The following is a 27366-nucleotide window of genomic DNA, read 5'->3' on the forward strand; positions in this document are numbered from 1 at the left end:
TTAAATCCTTTACTTGTAACTATAGTCCGGGCGTCAGAGTAAAGAACAGAACAATTATCCATGTTACATACCAATAATACTCCCCCCTTCCTATAGGAATCAATTCAACGGTATAGTATAATGGACATTATTATAACACTGCTCTTACACATAATACAGAGATGTAGAGATTTCATGCTACTACCATACACTCTCACACAGTATCAATGTAGATTAGACGTTATGAGTAAGTGTATCAGTCAGTGAATCTCATCTGTTTAACCATAATTCAATGATCATATCCACAGACAGACATCTCATTTCTTGTTGGGGATGAACTTTTATCACTACATCTTAAGTTTAACCTGATTATTATTAAAGGAACACCCAATAATTGTTAAATTCATTCAAGCCTTTTGGCATGACACAATTTAGTCTAAAAATCCACTTTGTTTCTCTCTGTAACAATATAGATTCACAATTACCCCCCCCCCCCCCGATCCCTGGTCTCAAACTCTCCAAGCCCCAACATTTGACATTACGTATGCTACTCAAATGTTCTGTTACACGAGTCCCCAGGCTTCTGGTGGTCATGCCAACATACAATTGGTTACAATTACAGGATAAACAAACTACATTAGTACTTTTACAGTTGATGTAACTGTTAATAGTCCATTTCTTATTGAACCTGTCCATTATTTCCTGTTTTTTTACCATATGTTGGCACACTTTACAACCACCACATGGGATCGACCCTTTAAAACAGAGGCGTATTTTTTGCTATTCCTGTCAAAATTACTTCTTGTTAAGAAGTAATTCATATTGTTGGACCATCTGTAAGTAAACATGGGTTTATCTGTCAATATAGTATTTAACTGTTCATCATCCCTCAGAATATGCCAATACCTGTTAAATATCTCTATAACATGTTCACTTGGGGAGAGTAAGTAGAAATGAATCGAATAGGATTTGACTTATTTTGCACTTTCGGTTTCAACAATTCACTTCTATCCTAATTCTTTGCTAGGTGATAAGCCCTAGTCAACGATTTCCGTGAGTAGCCCCATATTATATTTTCTGGGGTAGCACCGGACCGGTATTGTACTAAGTCTTTTTGTCCTCCTATTATATACTCACAGTGCCAGTTCATGTTCTATTTCATACAGAGATTCCACATTTACACTGTATAAAAATGTAGACCTGTAACATAACTAACACATTTACAAACACAGACTCACATTAAAATTCAAAAGACCCAATTGAAATAGCTGGGGGTCTATTTGGTACCAGATTCTAATACACTCTTTGATACTAACTAGGGCAGGCTTTTCCATTAATTACAAAGCCTTACCTCTTCTTGGCTTCTGAATATTCTTTCCTGGCTAGGTAGAATTTATGTTATTAAAATGACCATCCTTCCAAAAATACTTTACAGCCTCCAGGATCTACCGATTCCAATTCCAGATAGCTTCCTGAATAAACTTCAATGCCTAGTAAATGACTATATCTGCCACCAAAGGCCACCATACACTATATTTACCATTCAGAGCAGGGGGAATAAAGTGTACCTAAACTTCAATTGTACAGATATGGAGTATTTCTCAGTCGTGTTCTAGGGTGTTGTCGCTATAACAATCAATAGAATAAATGATGGCTTCACATGGAACATTCTCTAATTCAAACCCCTCAGCTGGGAAGAAAATGATGGTTGCCAACAAGGTAAGACCTATAAGTGTCAAATTATTGAATAACTTAGGCAACACTTTGTACATGGTCAACCGTTTTACAGAAATCCCCCCATATGTCATTTAATTCATCTCTCATTTTTACTAATCCAGTGACTAATTGCAGTGGTATTGGTAACTGAATTGAATAAGCTAAAATCAAAACAACATATTGATACATTGGGGGAAAAGTATTTTTCTGACCTTGGTTACGTTTCCATCAATTAAATAATTCCTCAATTCCTCAATTCACATATGCCCATTCAACACAGTTGTTGGGAACAAATTTAAAACTGCTTACCAGATGGTATGTGACTCTACATTACATGTTCTCAGGGGCCACAATTACGTGTTTATGAATATGTGCAGTTAAGGGGTCTTTATAATACATGTGTTGGGAGTGCCCCCTCATTCAGATTTTTTGTTCAGAAGATGAGACACTAATAACATAACCCTTTAATCTACTTTAATCTCACACTTGACTTTAAATACAAATGACATAATGCCTTATGTAAATTTATGATCAACTCTTTGAAAATGTTCCACTTCTTTATATCAGGGCGCATGGATACATTTTATGACATTACATTTCTGTGGGATTCCCTGGTATTTCAGGGCTGGACTGACCTGACTTGGGGGATCAGACTGATATACTTCAGGAAAGCACACTGGTCTAATAGAGGCTGTTCCTGGGTGGTAAATTGCCATAGAACTAGCTGATGAGCTGTTGTTCGTTCCTGGTAGAGCGCTTCTCTCTTTGTATGCAAATTAATATGAGCCTAGGGAGGTCTTGAGATGTGGACTCCTTGCCCAGTGTGCTTAAAGGTATTTGGCTGATCCTTACTAACGAGGCCCATAGGAAGCCGAAACGATCGTCTGTGGTTGTCATGTTCATTGTTCAGAGGAGAATTGCCTGGTATTTTGGGGCTGGTCTGACCTTACTTGGTGGGATCAGACTGATATACCTCAGGAAAGTTTTTCTCTGTGAAAAGCACTCTGGTCTAAAAGAAGCTGCTCCTGGGTGGTAAATAACCATAGAACTAGCTGATGAGCTGTTGTTCATTCCTGGTAGAGCGCTTCTCTCTTTGTATGCAAATTAATATGATCCTAGCGAGGTCTCCATTCGTGGACTCCTTGCCCAGTGTGCTTGGAGGAATGTGGCTGCACCTCACTGGCGAGGCCCATAGGAGGCCGAAATGATCGTCTGGGGTTGTCATGTTCCTTGTTCAGAGGAGAATTGCCTGGTATTTCGGGGCTGGACTGAACTTAATTGGCGGCATCAGACTGATATACTTCAGGAAAGTTTTCCCCTGTGAAAAGCACACTGGTCTAAAAGAGGCTGCTCCTGGGAGGTAAATTGCCATAGAACTAGCTGATGAGCTGCTCTTTGTTCCTGGAAGAGCGCTTCTCTCTTTGTATGCAAATTAATATCGGTGATGGGGGAAACCAGACGTGAACTCCTTGCCCAGTGTGCTTAGAGAAATGTGGCTGCACCTCACTGACGAGGCCCATAGGAGGCCGAAACGATCGTCTGGGCTTGTCATGTTCCTTGTTCAGAGGAGAACTGCCTGGTATTTCTGGGCTGGACTGACCTTACTTGGTGGGATCAGACTAATATACTTTAGGAAAGTTTTCCTCTGTGAAAAGCACACTGGTCTAAAAGAGGCTACTCCTGGGTGGTAAATCACCATAGAACTAGCTGATGAGCTGTTGTTTGTTCCTGGTAGAGCGCTTCTCTCTTTGTATGCAAATTAATATGACCCTAGGGAGGTTGCCCTATGGGTGATGGGGGAAACCAGACGTGGACTCCTTGCCCAGTGTGCTTAGAGGAATGTGGCTGCACCTCACTGATGAGGCCTTGTTCAGAGGAGAATTGCCTGGTATTTCGGGGCTGGACTGACCTTACTTCACGGGATCAGACTAATATACTTCAGGAAAGTTTTCCTCTGTGAAAAGCACACTGGTCTAAAAGAGGCTGCTCCTGAGTGGTAAATCGTCATAGAACTAGCTGATGAGCTGTTCATTCCTGGTAGAGCACTTCTCTCTTTGTATGCTAAGCCTCTATTTATGCAGAGGGACACATATGTGCAACATCTTTTTTAATAAGTTTTTCTTTTACTTTAATAATTAATATAGTTACAGTAATAATTACAATAGCTTTAGCATGCTACTGGCATGAAACAATTTTTGTACTACAAACTAGCACTTCCTTTAAAGATATACCTCAAGGTTTACAGTGATTGTTCTGCCGATGAGACTCATGCACATTGCTACAAAACTAAAGTCAAGATGGCATTACGGCAATAGAGAGAGATTGGCTACATGACATGTTTTCATGGAGGATGCATTATGGTCATCAGGGCCACCCGTAGCATTGGCAGGGTAGCCCATTCATCCCACCCCCCTATTCCCCTCCTTCTGTATGACCTGCCTCGTGTATGGCCCAGCCCTGTCTCATAATGCAGTGTGCTCTATATAAGGAATACAACTATATATATATATAGTTTTTATTTTTGCACTTCCTGATACCATAAACACTTCTTCATAAATACAATATGTATATTGCACCTTCTCATACTCTCACCCCTGATGATAGTGCAGGGCCTCCCAAAGTGCGGCGCTCAAAAGGCATGCTGGATGGTTGTTGTCCACATCTTATTTATTTTTTTAATTTCTGTGCCGTTTGTCATTTATTGTGTGTTCTATTTACTTCTTTTTATTTTAAACCCATCAACAAGGAAAACTACCAGGCTTACTTTACAATTTGATATCAATATGTCTTGATCATTTATGTAGCCACACTCAGCTCGGTCTACTAAGGCTGACAATTTTCTACATCTCCCTAAAACTGGATCCGTGAAAATGCAAATACCACATCCAAATGCAATGGTTGCATGTTGAATGTCAAGTGAAAAAAGTCAGTACATTGTCCAACATTATGAGGAAACTAGGTTGTTTAAAAATATATCCATTTATTGTAAAAATAATTAAAATACAAACTTACAATTCGATGTGCAGCAAGAGTTAACTGACCATACCGTATCTTCTGACGCGTTTCACTTGTGCTTTATCAAAGATGACGTAATCTTTGATAAAGCACAATCAACATTCTTCAGATGACGCAGTGGGTTCAGTGAACTCTTGCTACACCTTAAATTTCAAGTTTGTTTGTATTTTAACGTTTTCTACAATAAATTGATTTTTTTAAACAACCTAGTTTCCTCATAATGTTGGACAATGTACTGACTTATATTACCTTGACAGTCAGCATGCAATGCTTGCTTTTGAATGTGGTTCTTTTCATATTTGTTTTGTCCTCCGCTATTGTCAATTTTATATTACATACTGTTCAAAAATAAAATATACTGAAAAAAAAACAAAGGTTAATATTTTTTTCCATTAAGTCTGATGACAGAAATCCTGGAAATTATTTGGTTATGTTATAGATGAGGCATCTGATTTGTCTTGTGCTTATGCAATCTGCTAATGTTCCAGAATTTCGACAACTCACAAATGAATTTATTTTGACCTCTGACTGCCAGCAACAAAACTATTCAAGAACAATACAGGGATTATAATGGCAAATGATTCTACTGAGATCTGTTTTAGGTAATTAAAAAGCTAATCAAAGATGGACAAAGATGCAGTTTGGAGGTTTCAGAACTACTCATTAAATATCAATATTGCACTAACTGTTAAAATGCGATTTATTTTCTATCTATCTTTTTATTTTTATTTATTTCTCCTTCAGCTAAAGATAATCCTAAAATGACTAAATAACCATATTATAGCACATTATGCTACAGTAAAACGCAGCTGGGTTGCATACAAGTATCATTAGCAGCAGGGAATCGTGTACAAACCTGATCTGGCTGCTATATATATAATAGCACATATTTCTCCAGATAGCAGAATGGACCAGCATTTGGTTTAATCTCCTATACTAAAATGTGAGCAAAAAAGGATCAGAAACTAATGAATGGCTTAAATTTAGCATTTATGCACACATACACATATGCACATATACATATATACACATATACACATATACACATATGCACATATACACATATACACATATACATATATACACATATGCACATATACACATATACACATATACACATATACACATATGCATATATACACATATGCACATATACACATATACACATATGCACATATACACATATACACATATGCACATATACACATATGCACATATGCACATATACATATATACACATATACATATATACACATATGCATATATACACATATACACATATGCACATATACATATATACACATATACACATATACATATATACACATATGCACATATACACATATACACATATGCACATATACACATATACACATATGCACATATACACATATGCACATATACACATATGCACATATACACATATGCACATATACACATATACATATATACACATATGCACATATACATATTTACACATATGCACATATACACATATACACATATGCACATATACATATATACACATATACACATATACATATATACACATATACACATATACACATATGCACATATACACATATACACATATGCACATATACATATATACACATATGCACATATACATATATACACATATGCACATATACACATATACACATATACATATATACACATATACATATATACACATATACACATATACACATATGCACATATGCACATATGCACATATACACATATGCACATATACACATATGCAAATTTGCACATATGCACATATGCACATATACACATATGCACATGGCTGTACATTTCCTCTAGTCCTGGAGAAGAAATATATATTACTAATGTTGACTTTTTAAATCCATACCCCGTATGTAAGCCTTTACCTGAAAATAAAGGAACAGTATAAACATTTATATAAAATGTTTAGTTATATGAAATAAAACAACATTGCAATATATGTTCATTGTTTATTTTGCCACTTTTTCGTGTAATTTAGCCCTGGCGATTTTGGATTGTTTTAATCCTGAGCTCTGCAAATGAACACTGCAGATTTCCCGATGCTAACCCTGCTAAAACTCTTTCCCTATTTGACTTTAGCAGATAATAACTACAAAATACTGCACTATACACTAACGTAATGACAGCGGCTAGCCTTGCCAGCTGTGACTGGAGTTTGGCTATTGAAAAACATTTTTTTTTTTTTAAATGTTTAGACTTGCCTGATATTTTATTCTATAGAAAGACAAAGAAGTGCCTTGCAATAATTACAAGGTGTTTTTGTGTCCATTTAAACATAGATCTTGTTGTAGACAAGGAACAGAGGAAGTACCTAGTGTGCTCATTAAAAAAAAAATCAGTCTTAAAGGGACACTAAACCCAACATTTTCATTTTTTTCATTTTTTAAACAACTTTCTAGTTTACTTCTATTATCTTATTTGTTTAATTCTCTCGGTATAATTAGTTGAAGGAGCAGCAATGCACTACTGGTTTCTAACTGAACACATGGGTGACCAAAGACAATCAGTATATATATATATATATATATATATATATGCATCCACCAATCAGCAGCTAGAACCTAGGTTCTTTGCTGCTTCTGAGCTTGCCTAGATAAACCTTTCAGCAAAGTATAACAAGAGAAGGAAGCAAATTAAACAACAGAAGTAAATTGGCAAGCTGTTTAAAATTGTATTCTCTATCTGAATCATGAAATAATTTTTTGGGGTTTCATGTCCCTTTAAAGGGACACTAAACACAAACATTTATTTCATGATTCAGATAGAGAATTAAATATTTAACAACATTCCAATTTACTTCTATTATCTAATATGCTTTATTTTTTAAATATCCTTTGTTAAAGAAATAGCAATGCACATGGGTGAGCCAATCACATCACATGAGGCATCTATGTGCAGCCACCAATCAGCAGCTACTGAGCCTATCTAGATATGCTTTTCAGCAAAGACTATCAACAGAATGAAGCAAATTAGATAATAGAAGTAAATTAGAAAGTTGTTTAAAATTGCACATTTTTTCTAAATCATGATAGAAAAAATGTGGGTTTCATGTCCCTTTAACTAAACTTCAGGATAGCCTCTTACAACCGCTTATTATAATGTTCCTCTGAACACAGACATCCAATCATAGTTTAATATATGACCGCTAAAGTCACATAATCTAAGAATAACATTGTCAGGGTCTCTTGGAACTATCAAAATGTAATTCTGTAACATAACTAAACTATTATTTTTTTAAATTAAAACACTATTTGTTGGAAGATTGTCCCTTTTGGCTTTAAGATGAAATTAGTTGGGTTTTTTTAAAATTAAAGTAGGCCATAATTGGTGCATAGCTCCTGCCCATACATACTTAAAGAGACAGTCAACACCAGAATTTACAATTACCTTGTATCTAAGCCTCTGCAGACTGCCCCTTATTTTAGTTCTTTTGACAGACTTGCATTTTAGCCAAACAGTGCTCACTCCTCAGTAAATTCACATGCATGAGCTCAATGTTATCTATATAAAACACATGAACTAACACCCTCTAGTAGTAAAAAACTGTCAAAATGCATTTAGATTAGAGGCGGCCTTCAAGGTGTAAGAAATTAGCATATGAGCCCCCTAGGTTTCGCTTTCAACTAAGAATACCAAGAGAACAAAGCAAAATTAGTGATAAACGTAAATTGAAAAATTGTTTAAAATTACATTACTATTTGAATCATGAAAGCTTTTTTTGGACGTGACTGTCCCTTTAAGTTCTCTCACAGTATCAGTCCTTAGGACTATACCTATAACTTTTTGATGTTTAAATTGTTAGAAGACACATGGTAGCTCAGGGGCAGCCCAATGGAAGCCTGGGGTGTGACTGGGTAGCATGTGGGACAGTGGTCGTACTTTTGAGATATGTGGGTGGGTTGTCTGAAGGCAGATTTGGGGTAATCTGTGGGCATGATAGGTTTGCTCAGGGAGCAGGACCTTTGTATAGCTATGTGTTATCATTATATAGTGTAGATTCTGTTTAGTGCTACAGAATAAAGTTGCATATTACTAAATAAACAAATTCATTAAATAATTAATCAATAACCTTGTTGCTATGTTCACTGTTTTCTTACTTTTAAACCAGCTGAAATAATAAATCACAAGAAGATATTCTGCACACAAAAAATGTCAATAAAGTACTTATTATTGGATCATTTTTCTTTTCATCCCTTTACTTGCCAAATCCCAGACCAACATAATCCAATTTCCAGTTCTGTATTCTTCACTAGAATAAATTCCCACCTCCCATTAGTGTCCTAACCTGCATATGTTCCTCATCTCACCTTTAGCACTTATGTCATTATCACCTCCATGTTTTGCCTGTTAGTTTGTTCTTCAAGCTATTATTTTCTACTGACCATAAATATAATCATACCGCTTTTGTAGATTTGTAAAGTGCCTTGACAATTAATAAAATTTCATCCACTAATGTTAGCTAAAAGCCAAAATAAATTCATTCAATTGCAAAAAAATAAATAAAAAAAATATCTTAAACATTTGATATTGTTGTAACTGAAGATTTAGATGCTGAGATAATGTTAAGCATTATTATTATGATATGATATTATTATTATAATATCTGTGTTCTGTAAAATATACAAACAAATAATAAAGTCAGTATGTCCCAAATATCACAGGTTATATTCACAAAGAAAATTTGTACATACCGGTTTGTTTTTACAATGGGTGTTGAAAGGACACATGTCAGCTGCCAGCCGTAAACGGCGAGTGAGTCCAGAAGTGGCGAATAGTCTGTTTGCACTTGTAAACCCTGAGGACAAAAACAAGGATTCATCACAATCAGAACTGAATGGTGTTATATTTACACATGAGTAATTGTAATTGTTCCTATATTGTAACATTAAATTTACTTTTTTCTTCTGACCAGTAACTCTCTTTCCCTGACTGATAAACTATAGTGATATTATTTCCACCAGGGTAAAAAAATATGAAAATAGTTTGCCAGATAGGGTAAACTATTACTAGTCTAGAATACTACTAGCCATTCTAAAGACTAGCAAAAGCCACATTTCTTACTTGTCCTCTGAATACTAGAATTCATTTCTCACTTATACATTAGCTATTCTATTGAATTACTAAAGATTTGTATCATATTCAATATGCTATTACTTGAAACATAAAGTACATGTAAAGTACATGAAACATAAAGTACATAGCTTTATATACTTGCCAATTAATGTATTTAATGTATGTAACTGCTATAGTATGTATAGTTTTTGCAGGAATTGTAGCATAATACTAATAATAATGTATATCCAAATAAAGGTTTTACAGTGCTTAACATGGTAAAGATGTTTTCAGGTTTTATGCATGTGCATGCTCATATTTCATATATAGCGTTCTGTAGTAGGGCTAAATTAAAACTGGAGCGCTATAGTTAGTGCACGCTACATAAGAATATCGTAGACGCATTCATTTGCATTCACATTACAAGTTAAAAGTAAATGCGAAAGTGCAATAGAATTTAACGAACGTTGAGTGAAACCTTGCGTAAAGGGTTTGGGATGAAAAAAAGTTGCAGCAAACACAACATAAAAACATTAAATCTGATAAACATCTGACACATAAATATATATTCGCATAAATATTAATAAAAAATATTCATAAGAGGTTATGGTGTATTGCCATGTATTTGACTGTGAAGGGCTATTATATATATATGTGTGTGTGTTTATCTAAATAATAATTCCGTAATAATGTGTTTTACTGTAAATATTTTACATTTAATAATAAAAATAAAAAATTTCTATGTGAAGAGCATAGGAATGTGAAATGTGTGTTGGGTTTGCGTAGATGAAAACAGTTATCTTAAGGCAGGTTAATTATTATAGTTACTGTAATATATATATATATATATATATATATATATATATATTATGGATTATTTAGAACTTTTTACAGTATCTATAATAATTTTGAATTATTATTAATATTTTATATGCAATATTTCAAGAACGAGTTTTCATTTGTGCTATACCAAGATGGAGTTAGACCTAAAGTGCGAAACCCAAAGCACTTTAAGCATATTATCTAATAATCTTAATGTAAAATATATATCTATACAGGTATACTGTAGGTATTTACAAATATTTATATATACAGGTATATATATATATATATATATATATATATATATATATATATATATATATATATATATATATGTATTTACAATAAAAACATTTTTTTACAGTATGTGAATAACATTTTAATGTGAAATATTAATAACGCCTGTCAGGTTAGTGCACGAGCAATAAGTGTATTTTTCTACGTTCTCCATTGAAGTCTATAGGGTGAATGTGTTAGTGTGGTCGCAATATCCAAAGTCCTTAAAGGGACATGAAACACAATTTTTTTTCTTCCATGATTTAGAAAGAGCATACAATTATAAACAACTTTCTAATTTACTTTTATTATCTAATTTGCTTCATTCTCCTGATATTCTTTGCTGAAACGCATATCTAGATATGCTTAGTAGCTGCTGATTGGTGGCTGGACATAGATGCCTCTTGTGATTGGCTCACCATGTGCATTGCTATTTCTTCATTAAAGGATATCTAAATAATGAAGCAAAGTAGATAATAGAAGTAAATTGGAATGTTGTTTAAAATTGTATTCTCCATCTTAAAGGGACACTAAACCCAAATGTTTTCTTTCATGGTTCAGATAGTGAATACAAATTTAAACAACATTCCAATTTACTTCTATTATTTATTTTACTTATTTTTTTAGATATCCTTTGTTTAAGAAATAGCAATGCACATGGGCCAGCCAATCACACAAGGCTTCTATGTGCATCAACCAATCAGCAGCTACTGAGCCTATCTAGATATGCGTTTCAGCAAAGATTATCGAGAGAATAAAACAAATTAGTTAATAGAAGCAAATTAGAAAGTTGTTTAAAAAGGCATGCTCTTTCTAAATCATGAAAGAAAAAAATTGGGTTTCATGTCCCTTTAATGATGAAAGAAATTTTTTGGGTATAGTTTCACTTTAAGTTAGCACATCTTGGGTTTCAGCTTGTAATATGTGCGCTAGTGAAGTTTACACTTTTGCAAAGCGCACCACTTGCAATCTAGCCCTTAATATTTTAGCTTGTTATAATTGCAGTAAGTCTAGATTTGATCTTCTAAACCAATACAGTATTAAGTACAAAATACCAATATGTTTGATGTTTTTAATACTCAGACTCAAAATCAAATATTGTATTGACTGTTTTTAGGAATGAAAATGGCTCTCCCAGGCATCCCATCATCCCCCACTGCTACCTATGATGGTTGCACTCAGAAGCCAAGTTTGTAGTTGATGGAGGTAGAGTGTTTAACCCTTTAAGGACACAGCTTTCAGTTTGTTCAATTGTTTTATGACGGAAAAATTCCGTCATATGTCCTTAAGAGGTTAAGTTTGCAGAACTTGAGCATTGAAACAGGTTCCCCTCTGAGTGAACATACTTAAAGGTAACTGCCTACTCTGTCTACGTAAAGGCAACTGCCTACTTTGTCTAATAAAAACTCTTCACTAAATCTGTATAATATGATGCATTATTATTATCTGGGAGAGCCATTTTCATTCCTAAAAACAGTCAATACAATATTTGATTTTGAGTCTGAGTATTAAAAACATCAAACATGGGGGGCGGAGCCTAGCCACGCAGTGTGATGGCTGCTTAATTTCTGGCTCTAAAGCCCTACACCCGATCAGCATCTAAATAAGGGGACTTTCTGTTTTGAAACAATGGAAGTGGCATTGGGAACATCTTGCCTAACATACTGTGGCTTAATCTGAGAACTGTACAAGGATTTGGGAGCTGGCGGCACTTTGTCCTTCTCATCAGACTGCTTGGGGCCTGCTCCGGAGCTCCCTGTCATTGCGCCAACTAGCAGTGATTGACAGCACAGCAAGGAGGACCTTCCTATCGCGGCTTTGAAGCGCGGTGGTCAGCGCGATCATATCTGACAGGAGAGGGAAAACAGCACACACCAGATCGGCAGCTGCCTAGCAACACCGTAAGTGGCGGTCGGAGTTTAGACAGAGGGAACCGGGGGACTGTACCGGAAGCGCACGGGAGTCGCATTGTACCGCCAAGTAACGGACACTCTGCTGACAACAAGCAGAGAATAACACCACAGCGGTTCTGATACCTCCAAGTGCCCGGTAATCACACGCACCCCAGTATAACAGTTAATTGCACACCAGTGCCAAAGTGGCCCTCTGTGCCTGATAAAGGGGTAGTCCCTTCCTGATTAACTTGTGCACGCTTGATAGGGGAGAAAATAGGCAGTAAATCCTGCAGCTAGATTATAACATATGTGACATAGCTTTGAATGTCTGCACATCTCCGGTTCAGGCCACAAGCATTATTTCAACAACCACAAACTTTAAATAAAAAAACAAAAAAAAAACAAAGGCATTAACAGACTGATATCAATCCTCAGCCATTTTTCACAATATGTCCCACAGGAAGAACAATAAACTAGAAAGGGGCCTTAAATCTTCAAGCCTAACCAACTTTCTCAGGGCTGCTACACCTGCCACAGACACATCAGAAAGCAAATCCCCCTCTCCCTCTCAGGAAACCATGGAATCGACTAGCTCAACATCACAGCAGTCTCAGGAATATTTAACAAGAAGTGATCTTGACACTATATCTTCAAAAGAGGACATTAATAAAGTCTTAGCTGAAATGAGGTCCTTTTTTGGCGAACTGAAGAGGGACATAAACCAAGTTACACAGCAGGTGCACATACTTGAAAACAAGCATGCCACTCTTGGCGCCAAAGTAAAAGCTAACTCTCATCACATCAGAGAGCACGAGGAGCATATACAGTTTCTTCTTTCCAGAATGGAGGACTTAGATAACAGGGGGCGGCGAAATAACGTCAGGATCAGGGGAGTCCCTGAGTCTGTTTCCAATACTGCACTTGAGGGGTACTTACAGGACCTGTTCCGCACTTTGAAAGGTACACCGAGTTCCATCGATATACCCATAGAGAGGGCCCACAGAGCCCTTAGGCCCAGACCCTCGCCTAAGGCCCCACCTAGGGACATAATAATTAAATTCCTTAGTTATAAGGATAAGGAAATTATTATGCAAAGAGCAAGGACCCTTCAGAATGTAACCCATGCAGGAATCCCCCTCCAAATCTTCTCTGACCTGAGTTTAACTACCTTACAAAAGAGAAGAGACCTTAAATTTATTACCTCCGAGCTGCAAGCCCAGAAAATACAATATAAATGGGGCTTTCCGGTGAGCCTGATAGCTTCCAAAAATGGCACTCAAGCCGTCTACAGATCCTCGGCTGACCTCCCTGAGTTTTGCAGGATACTTGAGATCAACATAACACCACCGGATCAGATGGAAAGCGCTCAACAAAACTCTTCTCCTCAGGAAACAGGGGACTCTGCCCAGGCCCATGGCACTTGAAAAAACAGAATTTATGTTTACCTGATAAATTTCTTTCTCCAACGGTGTGTCCGGTCCACGGCGTCATCCTTACTTGTGGGATATTCTCTTCCCCAACAGGAAATGGCAAAGAGCCCAGCAAAGCTGGTCACATGATCCCTCCTAGGCTCCGCCTACCCCAGTCATTCGACCGACGTTAAGGAGGAATATTTGCATAGGAGAAACCATATGGTACCGTGGTGACTGTAGTTAAAGAAAATAAAATATCAGACCTGATTAAAAAAACCAGGGCGGGCCGTGGACCGGACACACCGTTGGAGAAAGAAATTTATCAGGTAAACATAAATTCTGTTTTCTCCAACATAGGTGTGTCCGGTCCACGGCGTCATCCTTACTTGTGGGAACCAATACCAAAGCTTTAGGACACGGATGAAGGGAGGGAGCAAATCAGGTCACCTAAATGGAAGGCACCACGGCTTGCAAAACCTTTCTCCCAAAAATAGCCTCAGAAGAAGCAAAAGTATCAAACTTGTAAAATTTGGTAAAAGTGTGCAGTGAAGACCAAGTCGCTGCCCTACATATCTGATCAACAGAAGCCTCGTTCTTGAAGGCCCATGTGGAAGCCACAGCCCTAGTGGAATGAGCTGTGATTCTTTCGGGAGGCTGCCGTCCGGCAGTCTCGTAAGCCAATCTGATGATGCTTTTAATCCAAAAAGAGAGAGAGGTAGAAGTTGCTTTTTGACCTCTCCTTTTACCTGAATAAACAACAAACAAGGAAGATGTTTGTCTAAAATCCTTTGTAGCATCTAAATAGAATTTTAGAGCGCGAACAACATCCAAATTGTGCAACAAACGTTCCTTCTTTGAAACTGGTTTTGGACACAGAGAAGGTACGATAATCTCCTGGTTAATGTTTTTGTTAGAAACAACTTTTGGAAGAAAACCAGGTTTAGTACGTAAAACCACCTTATCTGCATGGAACACCAGATAAGGAGGAGAACACTGCAGAGCAGATAATTCTGAGACTCTTCTAGCAGAAGAAATCGCAACTAAAAACAAAACTTTCCAAGATAATAACTTAATATCAACGGAATGTAAGGGTTCAAACGGAACCCCCTGAAGAACTGAAAGAACTAAATTGAGACTCCAAGGAGGAGTCAAAGGTTTGTAAACAGGCTTGATTCTAACCAGAGCCTGAACAAAGGCTTGAACATCTGGCACAGCTGCCAGCTTTTTGTGAAGTAATACCGACAAGGCAGAAATCTGTCCCTTCAGGGAACTTGCAGATAATCCTTTTTCCAATCCTTCTTGAAGGAAGGATAGAATCCTAGGAATCTTAACCTTGTCCCAAGGGAATCCTTTAGATTCACACCAACAGATATATTTTTTCCAAATTTTGTGGTAAATCTTTCTAGTCACAGGCTTTCTGGCCTGAACAAGAGTATCGATAACAGAATCTGAGAATCCTCGCTTCGATAAAATCAAGCGTTCAATCTCCAAGCAGTCAGCTGGAGTGAAACCAGATTCGGATGTTCGAACGGACCCTGAACAAGAAGGTCTCGTCTCAAAGGTAGCTTCCAAGGTGGAGCCGATGACATATTCACCAGATCTGCATACCAAGTCCTGCGTGGCCACGCAGGAGCTATCAAGATCACCGACGCCCTCTCCTGCTTGATCCTGGCTATCAGCCTGGGGATGAGAGGAAATGGCGGGAACACATAAGCTAGTTTGAAGGTCCAAGGTGCTACTAGTGCATCCACTAGAGCCGCCTTGGGATCCCTGGATCTGGCCCCGTAGCAAGGAACTTTGAAGTTCTGACGAGAGGCCATCAGATCCATGTCTGGAATGCCCCACAGGTGAGTGACTTGGGCAAAGATTTCCGGATGGAGTTCCCACTCCCCCGGATGCAATGTCTGCCGACTCAGAAAATCCGCTTCCCAATTTTCCACTCCTGGGATGTGGATAGCAGACAGGTGGCAGGAGTGAGACTCCGCCCAAAGAATAATTTTGGTTACTTCTTCCATCGCTAGGGAACTCCTTGTTCCCCCCTGATGGTTGATGTACGCAACAGTCGTCATGTTGTCTGATTGAAACCGTATGAACCTGGTCCTCGCAAGCTGGGGCCAGGCCTGGAGAGCATTGAATATCGCTCTCAGTTCCAGAATATTTATCGGTAGAAGAGATTCTTCCCGAGACCAAAGACCCTGAGCTTTCAGGGATCCCCAGACCGCGCCCCAGCCTATCAGACTGGCGTCGGTCGTGACAATGACCCACTCTGGTCTGTGGAACATCATCCCTTGAGACAGATTGTCCAGGGACAGCCACCAACGGAGTGAGTCTCTGGTTCAATCGATTTAGCCCAAAAAAAAGTCTACAGTTTAAATAAGCCCTTGTGAAGCCCTTATTTACAATCGTAATAAACATGGCTTACCGGATCCCATAGGGAAAATGACAGCTTCCAGCATTACATCGTCTTGTTAGAATGTGTCATACCTCAAGCAGCAAGGGACTGCAAACTGTTCCCCCAACTGAAGTTAATTGCTCTCAACAGTCCTGTGTGGAACAGCCATGGATTTTAGTTACGGTTGCTAAAATCATTTTCCTCATACAAACAGAATTCTTCATCTCTTTTCTGTTTCTGAGTAAATAGTACGTACCAGCACTATTTGAAAATAACAAACTCTTGATTGAATAATGAAAAACTACAGTTAAACACTAAAAAACTCTAAGCCATCTCCGTGGAGATGTTGCCTGTACAACGGCAAAGAGAATGACGGGGGTAGGCGGAGCCTAGGAGGGATCATGTGACCAGCTTTGCTGGGCTCTTTGCCATTTCCTGTTGGGGAAGAGAATATCCCACAAGTAAGGATGACGCCGTGGACCGGACACACCTATGTTGGAGAAAAGACCTCTACATTAAGACAGTACCTTGAATTGCACCATGAGGAATTTGATAAGTATTTCTTTTTCATATTATATTCCACGTGCTCGTACCAGCCTAACCTTTATAGACTGGCAGTTCGGGACTTGGTAAGATGTATTTATCAGTTTTTGAATATGCCATTTGTATCTTCTGATTGTTTTCTTTTTTAGGTTAAATGTTAAAGGATGTTATTTGTATTTAATGAGGGCTATCATGTCTAAATAGGTCCCTTACCATCTAGAATATTCACACACAACCTATTAGATAGATGTGCCTACAGTTGATAGCGTGCTATACAGTGCCCTAGGGTAGAGTACTAGAAGGTCTTTTACAGCTTAACCCCTTTTAGTCAGGTTTGCACTCAAGTTGCATTTAAGCGGGGAGGAGTTACTGCACTGTAACGTGAGGTGGGATAAATGCTGCTCAATGGCCTGTAACATACAAATTTCTCTCTTGTCAGAGACGACTAGGTATTTCTAAAGGGGCTGCAGACGATTGGGGCATAAGCATTAGTTTTTGAGCCATACCAGATATACGAGAGCCTTATTGTTGGCCCCTTCTTTGAAGTTCCAGATGGGCACAATTTATTACTTGAAAAAAATAATATACACTACATGCTTTTACATGTTGTTTTGAAGTTTTCTAGTTCTACAATGTTATTTCTTCTTTTTATGTAAAAGACTAACAGATGCCTTATTGTATTTTTAGCATGTAATTAAGCTTAATGTAATAGGGTAGTGTTCTGCACCTTATTCTATACATAGATAAGTGACACATTTAATATTGTACTAGTTTGTAATAGAGTGTCCCTAAGTTTTCAATCCAGACAATTTTTTTTTTTTTTTTTTTTTTTGCTGGTCGGGTGTGGGGATACTGACCCCACACTAACTTTCTTTCTCTTTTGTTTTTGTTCCTTCCGTGTAGGGAGGATTGAATAAATACTTTTCTAACCCTTTCACTACTCCCAGCGTGCTGCTGGAATTCTTATCACTACTCTACTGACCTTTGCTACTTCATTTCAACTTTTTCTTTTTTCTCTTCTTGTACCCCTCCCTTCCCACCACTCCCCCCTTTTTTTTTTTTTTTTTTTTTCCTTCTTCTCCTTCCCTTTCCCTTACGTCCCGATATCCCCTCTACCAATAAATACCTAACAGGATGGAATCCCGGAGTAGACGAAATTTAACAGTTCTGACACTGAATGTTAGGGGCCTTAATACACCAGAAAAGAGATCCCATTTGATAAAAGATATGACCAGACTAAACTGTGACATTGCTTATTTACAAGAAACTCATTTTAAAAAGGGGAGGGAACCAAAATGGCCGAACTCTAAATACCCAACTATGTTTTTTGCCTCTGGCCCTTCTAAGAAAAATGGGGTGGGAATCATTGTAAAACACTCAACACCCTTTAACCTGATTCAGGAGGTCAAAGACCCTGAAGGCCGCTACTTGATAGTAATAGGCACCCTGTACAATAGACCTGTCACGTTGATCAATGCATACTTCCCAAACACAAACCAACACAAATTTATGACAGTTCTCACTAACAAAATACTTGAAACACAAAAAGGAGCTTTGCTCTTCGCAGGTGACTTCAATCTACCCCTAGAACCACTGCTAGATACCTCCAAAGGGTCAGCCTCAATCCCAAAAAAGATCATTAAGCAATGTAATACTAGGTTACAGGAGTTATCAATACATGACATCTGGAGAACACAATACCCCACGAGACGCGATTACACCTTCTTCTCACACCCTCACGACCTATACACGAGAATCGACTATATTTTCACTGACCAAGCCACATTGGCTTCTGTGGAAAAGATACAAATCCTTCCAATGACCTGGTCAGATCACGCCCCAGTGTTGTGTAAACTGAAATGGCCGACCATGCCAGACCTACCTTTTCTATGGCGATTTGATGACTTCCTACTTAATAACCAGATACTTAGGGGGAAAATAGAAACTACACTCCTTGACTACTTTACCATTAACGACACGACTGAAACCTCTAAACACATACTCTGGGAAGCGCATAAATGTGTGCTCCGCGGCGAACTTATGAAACAGAAAGCCATTTTGGCTAAACAGACTAGAGTGCGGTTCACTACACTCCTAACTAGCATACGCGATTTAGAAATAAAACATAAAAAACAGCCATCGGACACTTTAGTGCTCTCTGAGCTTAATAAAGCCAGGAGAGAAATTCAGGACATGCATACACTTGACCACCAGAAAATGGCGCTGCGTAATCAACAGAAATTCTACGAATTTGGGGATAAACCCGGTAGACTTCTCGCCAGGGCCCTCAAGAGAAAACAGTTAAAAACACACATTCACACATTGATAGACAAAAATGGGTTTACACATGCAGACAGCCCAGCAATCGCGGAAACACTAAAAGCATATTACCATGACCTGTATAATCTACAACCTACTTCCCACACCTCTCCGGGTAGGAGGGAGAGATCATCTTCGCCAACTTTGAGCTCCTATCTGGACTCAATTAGACTTCCTTCCCTGTCTCAGACAGATGTGGAGACTCTGAACGCACCTATATCCACAGAGGAGGTATTGCGTACTATTGAAGATTTGCCAAGTGGTAAAAGCCCGGGCCCCGACGGATTTAGTGCCAAATATTATAAATTATACAAACAAATTCTGTCCCCTCAGTTGGCCCGCTTGTTTAATGCTTTAGACGCTTACCGGGGGCTCCCCCCTTCCATGTTAACAGCCCACATCACAACTATCCCTAAACCAGGCAAACCAACGAACCGGCCAGAAAACTTTCGGCCAATATCACTTCTTAATGTTGACATAAAGATATTTGCCAAGATACTTTCCAACAGACTGAATAAATTTTTACCCAACCTGATCTCCCCAGACCAAGTAGGATTTGTGCCCGGCCGTGAGGCTAGGGACAATACTATAAAAGCAACCCTACTAAGTAATTATGCGCAAATAAACAAAATCCCTATGATTCTAGTTTCTACTGATGCCGAAAAGGCCTTCGACAGGATTAGCTGGAAATTTTTGAAGGCAGTCCTGTCGAAGATGGGGTTTGGACAGACCCTTATACAAAAGATATTTTCCCTATACGGGTCCCCCTCGGCTCAAGTCAGGATAAACAATATATTGTCTGAACCTTTTAATATCTCAAATGGCACCAGGCAGGGGTGCCCTTTGTCCCCGTTGTTGTTTGCCTTGGTCGTAGAGGTCTTAGCTCAGAAAATTAGAGACAATGAGAAGATCAGGGGTTTACGGATAGGGGACCAGGAACATAAGTTATCAATGTATGCGGACGACGTCCTACTTTCATTAACAGACCCACTGACTTCACTCCCAGAGGCCCTAAAAGAATTCGAGCTATATGGCAGGTTCTCAAACTTCCACTTGAACAAAACGAAATCGGAAATATTAAATATTACTCTCCCTCAAGCAGACATTTGCCAACTTTCTTCTCTGTGCCCATTACGCATACAAACCCGCACTCTCAGATACCTAGGGATCAACCTTACCCCTTCCCCAGACACTTTATATGAAGCTAACTACTCAAAATTACTTACAGAAGTCACAGGAGATCTCTCTTCTTGGAGAAACAAACCGGTCTCCTGGTTGGGGAGAATCAGTATTATAAAGATGAATATTCTACCTAGGATTTTGTATTACCTGCAGACCCTCCCGATTCCGTTACCCACACACTATTTGCACAGATTGCAGGGAGTGATAGAGGAGTTTATTTGGAAAGGAGTTAAACCACGAATTGCAAGGAAAACCCTCTATTCACCGAAGGAGGGGGGAGGACTGGGAGTCCCTAACCTATCTTACTACAAAAAAGCTATTAACTTTCAACACCAGATTGAATGGTGTCATAACTCTAAAGATAAAACCTGGGTGCAGATATGCAGGTCAATTATGGGCACACAGAACATGGGGACCCTGGGATGGACATCTGCTAAATCTAGGCCCAAAATACTGGAGTGTTATCCCTTTGTCAAAGAATTCTTTGCATGTTGGGACAGATCTCTGGTGGAGCATCCGCATATCACCTCCAATCCTTCACCACTCATACCATTCATTGACAACCCAGACATACCTTTTACGTGTACACAAAGACTGCCGATAGATAAAACTTCACTCGGACAGGTGACTTTCCACCGCCTCTTAATGAACAAGAAAATCAAGAACAGAACAGACCTCGAACGTTCTGGACTTGACATTTCCTGGTTTTACCATACACAACTCCAATATTTCCTATCAACATATAAAAAATCAAAAGACGTGACTAGACAACTGACTACTTTAGAATCCTTGTGCCTTCTCCCGAATACACCAAAACATCTGATTTCCATAACCTATCGCTTGATCCTCTCACCAAAGGACGCCCCTTTTCCCAATTATGTGAGTCAATGGAATAGGGAACTCAACCCACCTCCGACTGACAAAGACTGGCATAAGATGTTAAATGCTCATGTGAAAGCCTCGGTCTCAATGAGAACGATAGAAGCTAACTACAAACTCTTATCCAGGTGGTATCTTACACCTGATAGGATTCAGAAAATATATAAACTGACTGATGGTAAGTGCTGGCGTGGGTGCGGGGAACGAGGTACTCTCCTCCATATCTGGTGGGATTGCGATATTCTCCAACCTTTTTGGCGATCAATACTTAATATTATGGAAACCACATTTAATATAACTTTGGCCGGAGTACCTAGCCTTTTGTTGTTTCATAACCTTCCTAAATTCAAAGACAAACCTTCAAAACAGCTCTTTTTCATAATGCTCAATAGTGCTAAGTCCCTTATCCCCAAGAAATGGAAACAGACAAATATCCCAACAGTGACAGATTGGACATCCCAGGTAGACAGACTCCTACAGTTAGAAAGATTCAGATATATGAGGGATGACAAAATAGAAGTACACGAATATATGCTGGAAATGTGGAGGGCGGTGGTCTCTGGCCTGCGCACATAGACTAAGGACAGAAGAGGAGAGCTTGTTGGCTCTGGCTGGATTTGGTAAATTACTCTGGAATCTCCATGAGGGGGCACCCTCTTCATCTCATCCCTCCCCTTCCACACCTCTCTCCCTTTACCCTCCACCCCAACCCCCCCCCCCCTTTTTTTTTTTTTTTCCCCTCTCTCTCCCCCTCTCCTCTCTCATCTTCCTTCACTTCTTTATTAATTCTCCTAACCGATCATTCCCGGCGTGATACTGTAGGTCAAAATTCACGCCGAGACCATGTTATCTTTTAATATACATATATGTAATGTAATACCCCTGTTTATTGTTACAAACTTATATACATGCTTCTGGGACCACCTAACCACTTGTGGACTTTATGCTTAGTAACTTCTTCAAACCACCAGGCACTATGTAATTTACTATTTAACCACGAAACCTTGGCTTGGAAACCATGGACTCTCCAGCAAGTGTTGGGAAATGTAAACATTTTTGATGTCACTATGCCTTTTGAAGCATGTATTGTTACTATTTTATTTTAATAAAGTTTTTGAAAATGAAAAAAAAAAAAAAAAAAAAAATAACTATAAAATATTATATATATATATATGTGTAATATATGATATAATATATTGTATTATATAAGAGAAATTGATAATGGATGATGATAATAAAAGTCTTTGTAAAATTCTAAAAAGTTCAAATAAAGATACCAAGAGAATGAAAAAAAAAAAAAAAAAAAAAAAAAAAAAACATCAAACATATTGGTATTTTGTACTTAATACTGTATTGGTTTAGAAGATCAAATCTAGACTTACTGCAATTATAACAAGCTAAAATATTAAGGGCTAGATTGCAAGTGGTGCGCTTTGCAAAAGTGTAAACTTCACTAGCGCACATATTACAAGCTGAAACCCAAGATGTGCTAACTTAAAGTGAAACTATACCCAAAAATTTTCTTTCATCATTAAAGGGACATGAAACCCAATTTTTTTCTTTCATGATTTAGAAAGAGCATGCCTTTTTAAACAACTTTCTAATTTGCTTCTATTAACTAATTTGTTTTATTCTCTCGATAATCTTTGCTGAAACGCATATCTAGATAGGCTCAGTAGCTGCTGATTGGTTGATGCACATAGAAGCCTTGTGTGATTGGCTGGCCCATGTGCATTGCTATTTCTTAAACAAAGGATATCTAAAAAAATAAGTAATAATTATTTATAATTGAAATCTCAAAATAAATAAATCAATACTTGTCATCACGGCTGTGTAGTATACAATTCATTCAAGCTTGTGTAAGAAGAGATTTTGAACTGAGTATAAAATAGTATTTTTAAAAAATATTGATTGACACAAAGAATAACCTTCCAGCATTATATAAAAAAGGGCAGGGAAATACACTGAATTTTATGTCTTTGATTAGCATATGGCAGCCCTGAATAAAACACAAGGTCAAGAAGCGCCCGTGTTGAAGTGCAGTAAAGAGGACGGCATGAATGAGTCACGTTATCTCTTCTGTTATCAAATGTATACAATCTTATATGTGTATGAATCATCATCTCATTCACAGACCCCATCAGTTAAAATCATTTTGATGCAATTAACAACCTCATAGGATTTCATAGAATTTCCAAGATAAAGAGCTGAAAGGAAGCTGTACTTACACTTGATAACGTGATCATTCTACCATTGTTATGTTCTCCTAATTGTGCTTTAGCAGCGTGAGCAGGTTTTACAAAGTTCTGTAACTAACCTTTCTATCACCTAGAGGGAAAGCCTTAAACTGACACTTAACACTAAATACATTTCATGCACCTCCCTCTAATCATGGGTGCTGCCATATTGGAACCTAGGTTACACTGCAGATATCTGAAGAAGAGTTACTGCACATGTGCAAACACATCAGAATGTAGTGAAAAATAGATTTTAACATGGCAGCACCCATGGACAGAGGGAGGATCTGAATGACATCAATACTATGCTTATAAAATGTATTTAGTGTTTTAAGACTTCTAAATATCTAATATGAGGTAAAAATAAGTGGAAGATAGATAAACATACAAGTGGAGAGCTGGGTGAAAGGGAAGTAGTGAGAAAGGTATATTAGGAGATAAAAAAAAGCAATCAGAGAAACCTCCAGATCTGTAGTTGCAAACCCATTTGTTCAGCCAATATTTTAGTTTGGTACATATGTGTACATTAGTTTTAGTCTGGTACTTATATGTACATGCAGCATGCCATGCTAGTGACCAGGTTTTACTGAACAATCACAACATTTACTTTGTGTTTGCTATATAATTTAACGGTATGATTCCACCTATTGAGAGGCAAGCACCCTACAGCTTGCTCTGATTGCTCTTTCACGTATTATTCATGGCATTAGGAACATTAGCGGGTGCACAGAACAAGTAAAGAAAAACTTCAAATGAATGGCCTAGCACCATATAATTATCTACTGACACTGCATGGGAGGCAAACGTACAGAAATTACCAGAGCTACAGCTTTATGTGACTTAACATTTTCTAGAGTTTTTTTCTGTTATCAAACAGCCTCTAGCCGTATGCAATTACTAAAGCTCATTTGATTTGACAGCTTATATTTTTTGCCGCTACAAATATTCTATTCTTTCCCTTCCAGGTACATATGAGTTGTAACAACCCAGTCAATATGCAGGTACAGTAAAGATGATGGGATATATTACAAGTGGAGCGTTATTTAGTGCTCCCGCTTGAATATAAATACCACTGGAAGGTTTTACATGTACGGGTTATTCCCCAAAGACTTTAATACTTATCGCTCCTGTGCTAACCTGACCACGTTTAACCAACTGTGTTCAAACCAACATGAGTAATGCATATTTTACATTCCAATGTCCTTTACATAAAACTTATATATATATAAATGTGCTTTGTCCCACACTCCCTAAAGTGGCCAAAAATGCTGAATCTGTAGCATAGGCTTTCAGCATTTGCAGGTTACAGAATTAGTTTTTTTGTCTCCTTTGCCTCCTCCTTCTCCAGTGGTGCTTAAATTAAATTCAACATGAAAGGTTTTGTCTGCTTTTCCTGTAATTTACAGTTGGAAATAGAATCAAGGTGTTTGCTTGATGTATGCAGGAGAGTATTTATATATGTTACCGATTAATCAAAGGAGATAAAATAACATACAAGAGGATTTGTTTTACGTGTTATGCCGCTAGCATTAAAATGATAAAATTGTGTATAAAGATATATAGATAACTTCAAAGTTCCTTAACATTTTTTAAGCAAGTAATATACCTCAAGAAAATCCCTCTTTTAAGGAAAAATACTTCTGTCATATAGCTATCTCCTTACATATACATCACTGATGACAATTATCTTTCACCCTCTTGCCCTGTACTTGTATAAAATAGATTGCACATTAAGTATACTTATTATTAAGTATCTATACTTTTTATCAGTAAAATGCAGATTGTTAGCTGCACTTGAGTAGTGGGAATAGAAAATAAAGTGGCTATCTTTAAAAGCTAAGTGTCCTTCTCTGGCTACTTCAGACACTGGGAGGTATGAAGCTGTTAATACTAAAAAGAGCTCTTCTGTTGGACATGTTCTTAATTAAAAGAGATAGTTAAAGTGATGATGATAGATGGGTGATTAAATCATACTTAACAAGCTGTTAGAGGTATCACTTCCTGCTTTTAGAGACAGCTAATACAGTACCACTGTTAACGCCAACATTATTGTTATTTTTATTATCATCATTGTTTATATGTAAAGTGTCACCAAATTCTGTAGAGCAAGATTAAAAAAACATAATTTATGCTTACCCGATAAATTCCTTTACTTCCGGATGGGGAGAAACCACAGCGACATTCCTTACTGTTGGGAAATACATCACCTGGCCACCAGGAGGAGGCAAAGACACCCCAGCCAAAGGCTTAAAAATCCCTCCCACTTCCTCATTACCCCAGTCATACTGCAGAGGGAACAAGGAAAAGTAGGAGAAACATTAGGGTATAAATGGTGCCAGAAGAATAAAATAAATAATAGGGGACCGCCCATAGACAAGAAAAAATGGGCGGGGGCTGTGGACTCTCCCTATCCAGAAGGAATTTATCTGGTAAGCATAAATGATGTTTTTCTTCTTAAGATAGGGAGAGTCCACGGCTTCATTCCTTACTGTTGGGAAAACTATACCCAAGCTCCAGAGGACACTGACTGAATAACGGGAGGGAACAAAAAGGAAGAGGCGGACCCTATTCTGAGGGCACCACAGCCTGCAAAACTTTTCTCTCGAAAGCTGCTTCAGCCGAAGCAAAAACTTTAAACTTGTACAATTTTGAAAAAGTATGTAAGGAGGACCAGGTAGCCACCTTACAAATCTGATCCATAGAGGCCTCGTTCTTAAAGGCCCAAGAGAAAGCCACTGCTTTAGTGGAATGAGTCGTTATTCTCTCAGGAGGACGATGTCCTGCTTTCTCATAAGCTAAGCGGATGACACTCCTTAACCAAAAAGATAGGGAAGTCGAAGTAGCCTTCTGCCCCTTACGCTCTCCCGAATAGACAACAAACAAAGAGGAAGATTGTCTAAACTCCTTAGTAGCCTGAAGATAGAACTTCAAGGTGCGAACCACATCCAAATTGTAAAGTAAGCGTTCCTTTGATGAAGAAGGATTAGGATACAAGGAAGGAACCACAATCTCCTGATTGATGTTCCGATCTGACACAACCTTAGGAAGAAAACCTAATTTAGTACGTAAAATTAATCTGCATGAAAAATCAGATAACGGGGCTCACATTGCAAAGCAGAGATCTCAGAAACTCCGCGCGCATAGGCAATAGCCAATAAAAAGAGAACCTTCCAAGATAACAATTTAATGTCAACGGAATGCAGAGGCTCAAACGAAACCTGTTGAAAAATTCGAAGAACAAGATTTAGGATCCAAGGAGGAGCACCAGATCTAAAAACAGGTCTGAACCTAATCAGAGCCTTAACAAAGGACTGCACCTCTGAAAGCTCAGCCAGTCTCTTGTGCAATAATTTTTTTTAGTTCTTGCCTCATGGGGCCCCCCCTGACCTATTGGGCCCTTGACAGGAGTAACCCCTGTCACCCCCTGATGGCGGCCCTGGACAAATGTGTGCAGGCACCAATTAGCAGCAGCTCCCACTAGTGTATGATATGTGCATATTCATTTTTTAACAAGGGTTACCAAGAGAATGAAGCACAATTGAAAATAGAAGTGAATTTAAAAGTGTCTTAAAATGACATGCTCTATCTGAATCATGCAAGTTTAATTTTGACTTTCC

General features: G+C 38.1%; 1 protein-coding gene across 1 annotated transcript in view; it reads right to left on the minus strand.

Annotated features, from left to right (window-relative positions):
* Positions 1-27366, minus strand: part of RFTN1 (raftlin, lipid raft linker 1) — an 885191-nt gene that overhangs the window by 43461 nt on the left and 814364 nt on the right. Inside the window, exon 8 of the mRNA XM_053714209.1 lies at positions 9432-9535. Within this exon, the coding sequence (XP_053570184.1) occupies positions 9432-9535 (104 nt within the window). The remainder of the gene's footprint in view (positions 1-9431; positions 9536-27366) is intronic.

The sequence above is a fragment of the Bombina bombina genome, chromosome 5, assembly GCF_027579735.1.
Source record: "Bombina bombina isolate aBomBom1 chromosome 5, aBomBom1.pri, whole genome shotgun sequence".
Classification (NCBI taxonomy): domain Eukaryota; kingdom Metazoa; phylum Chordata; class Amphibia; order Anura; family Bombinatoridae; genus Bombina; species Bombina bombina.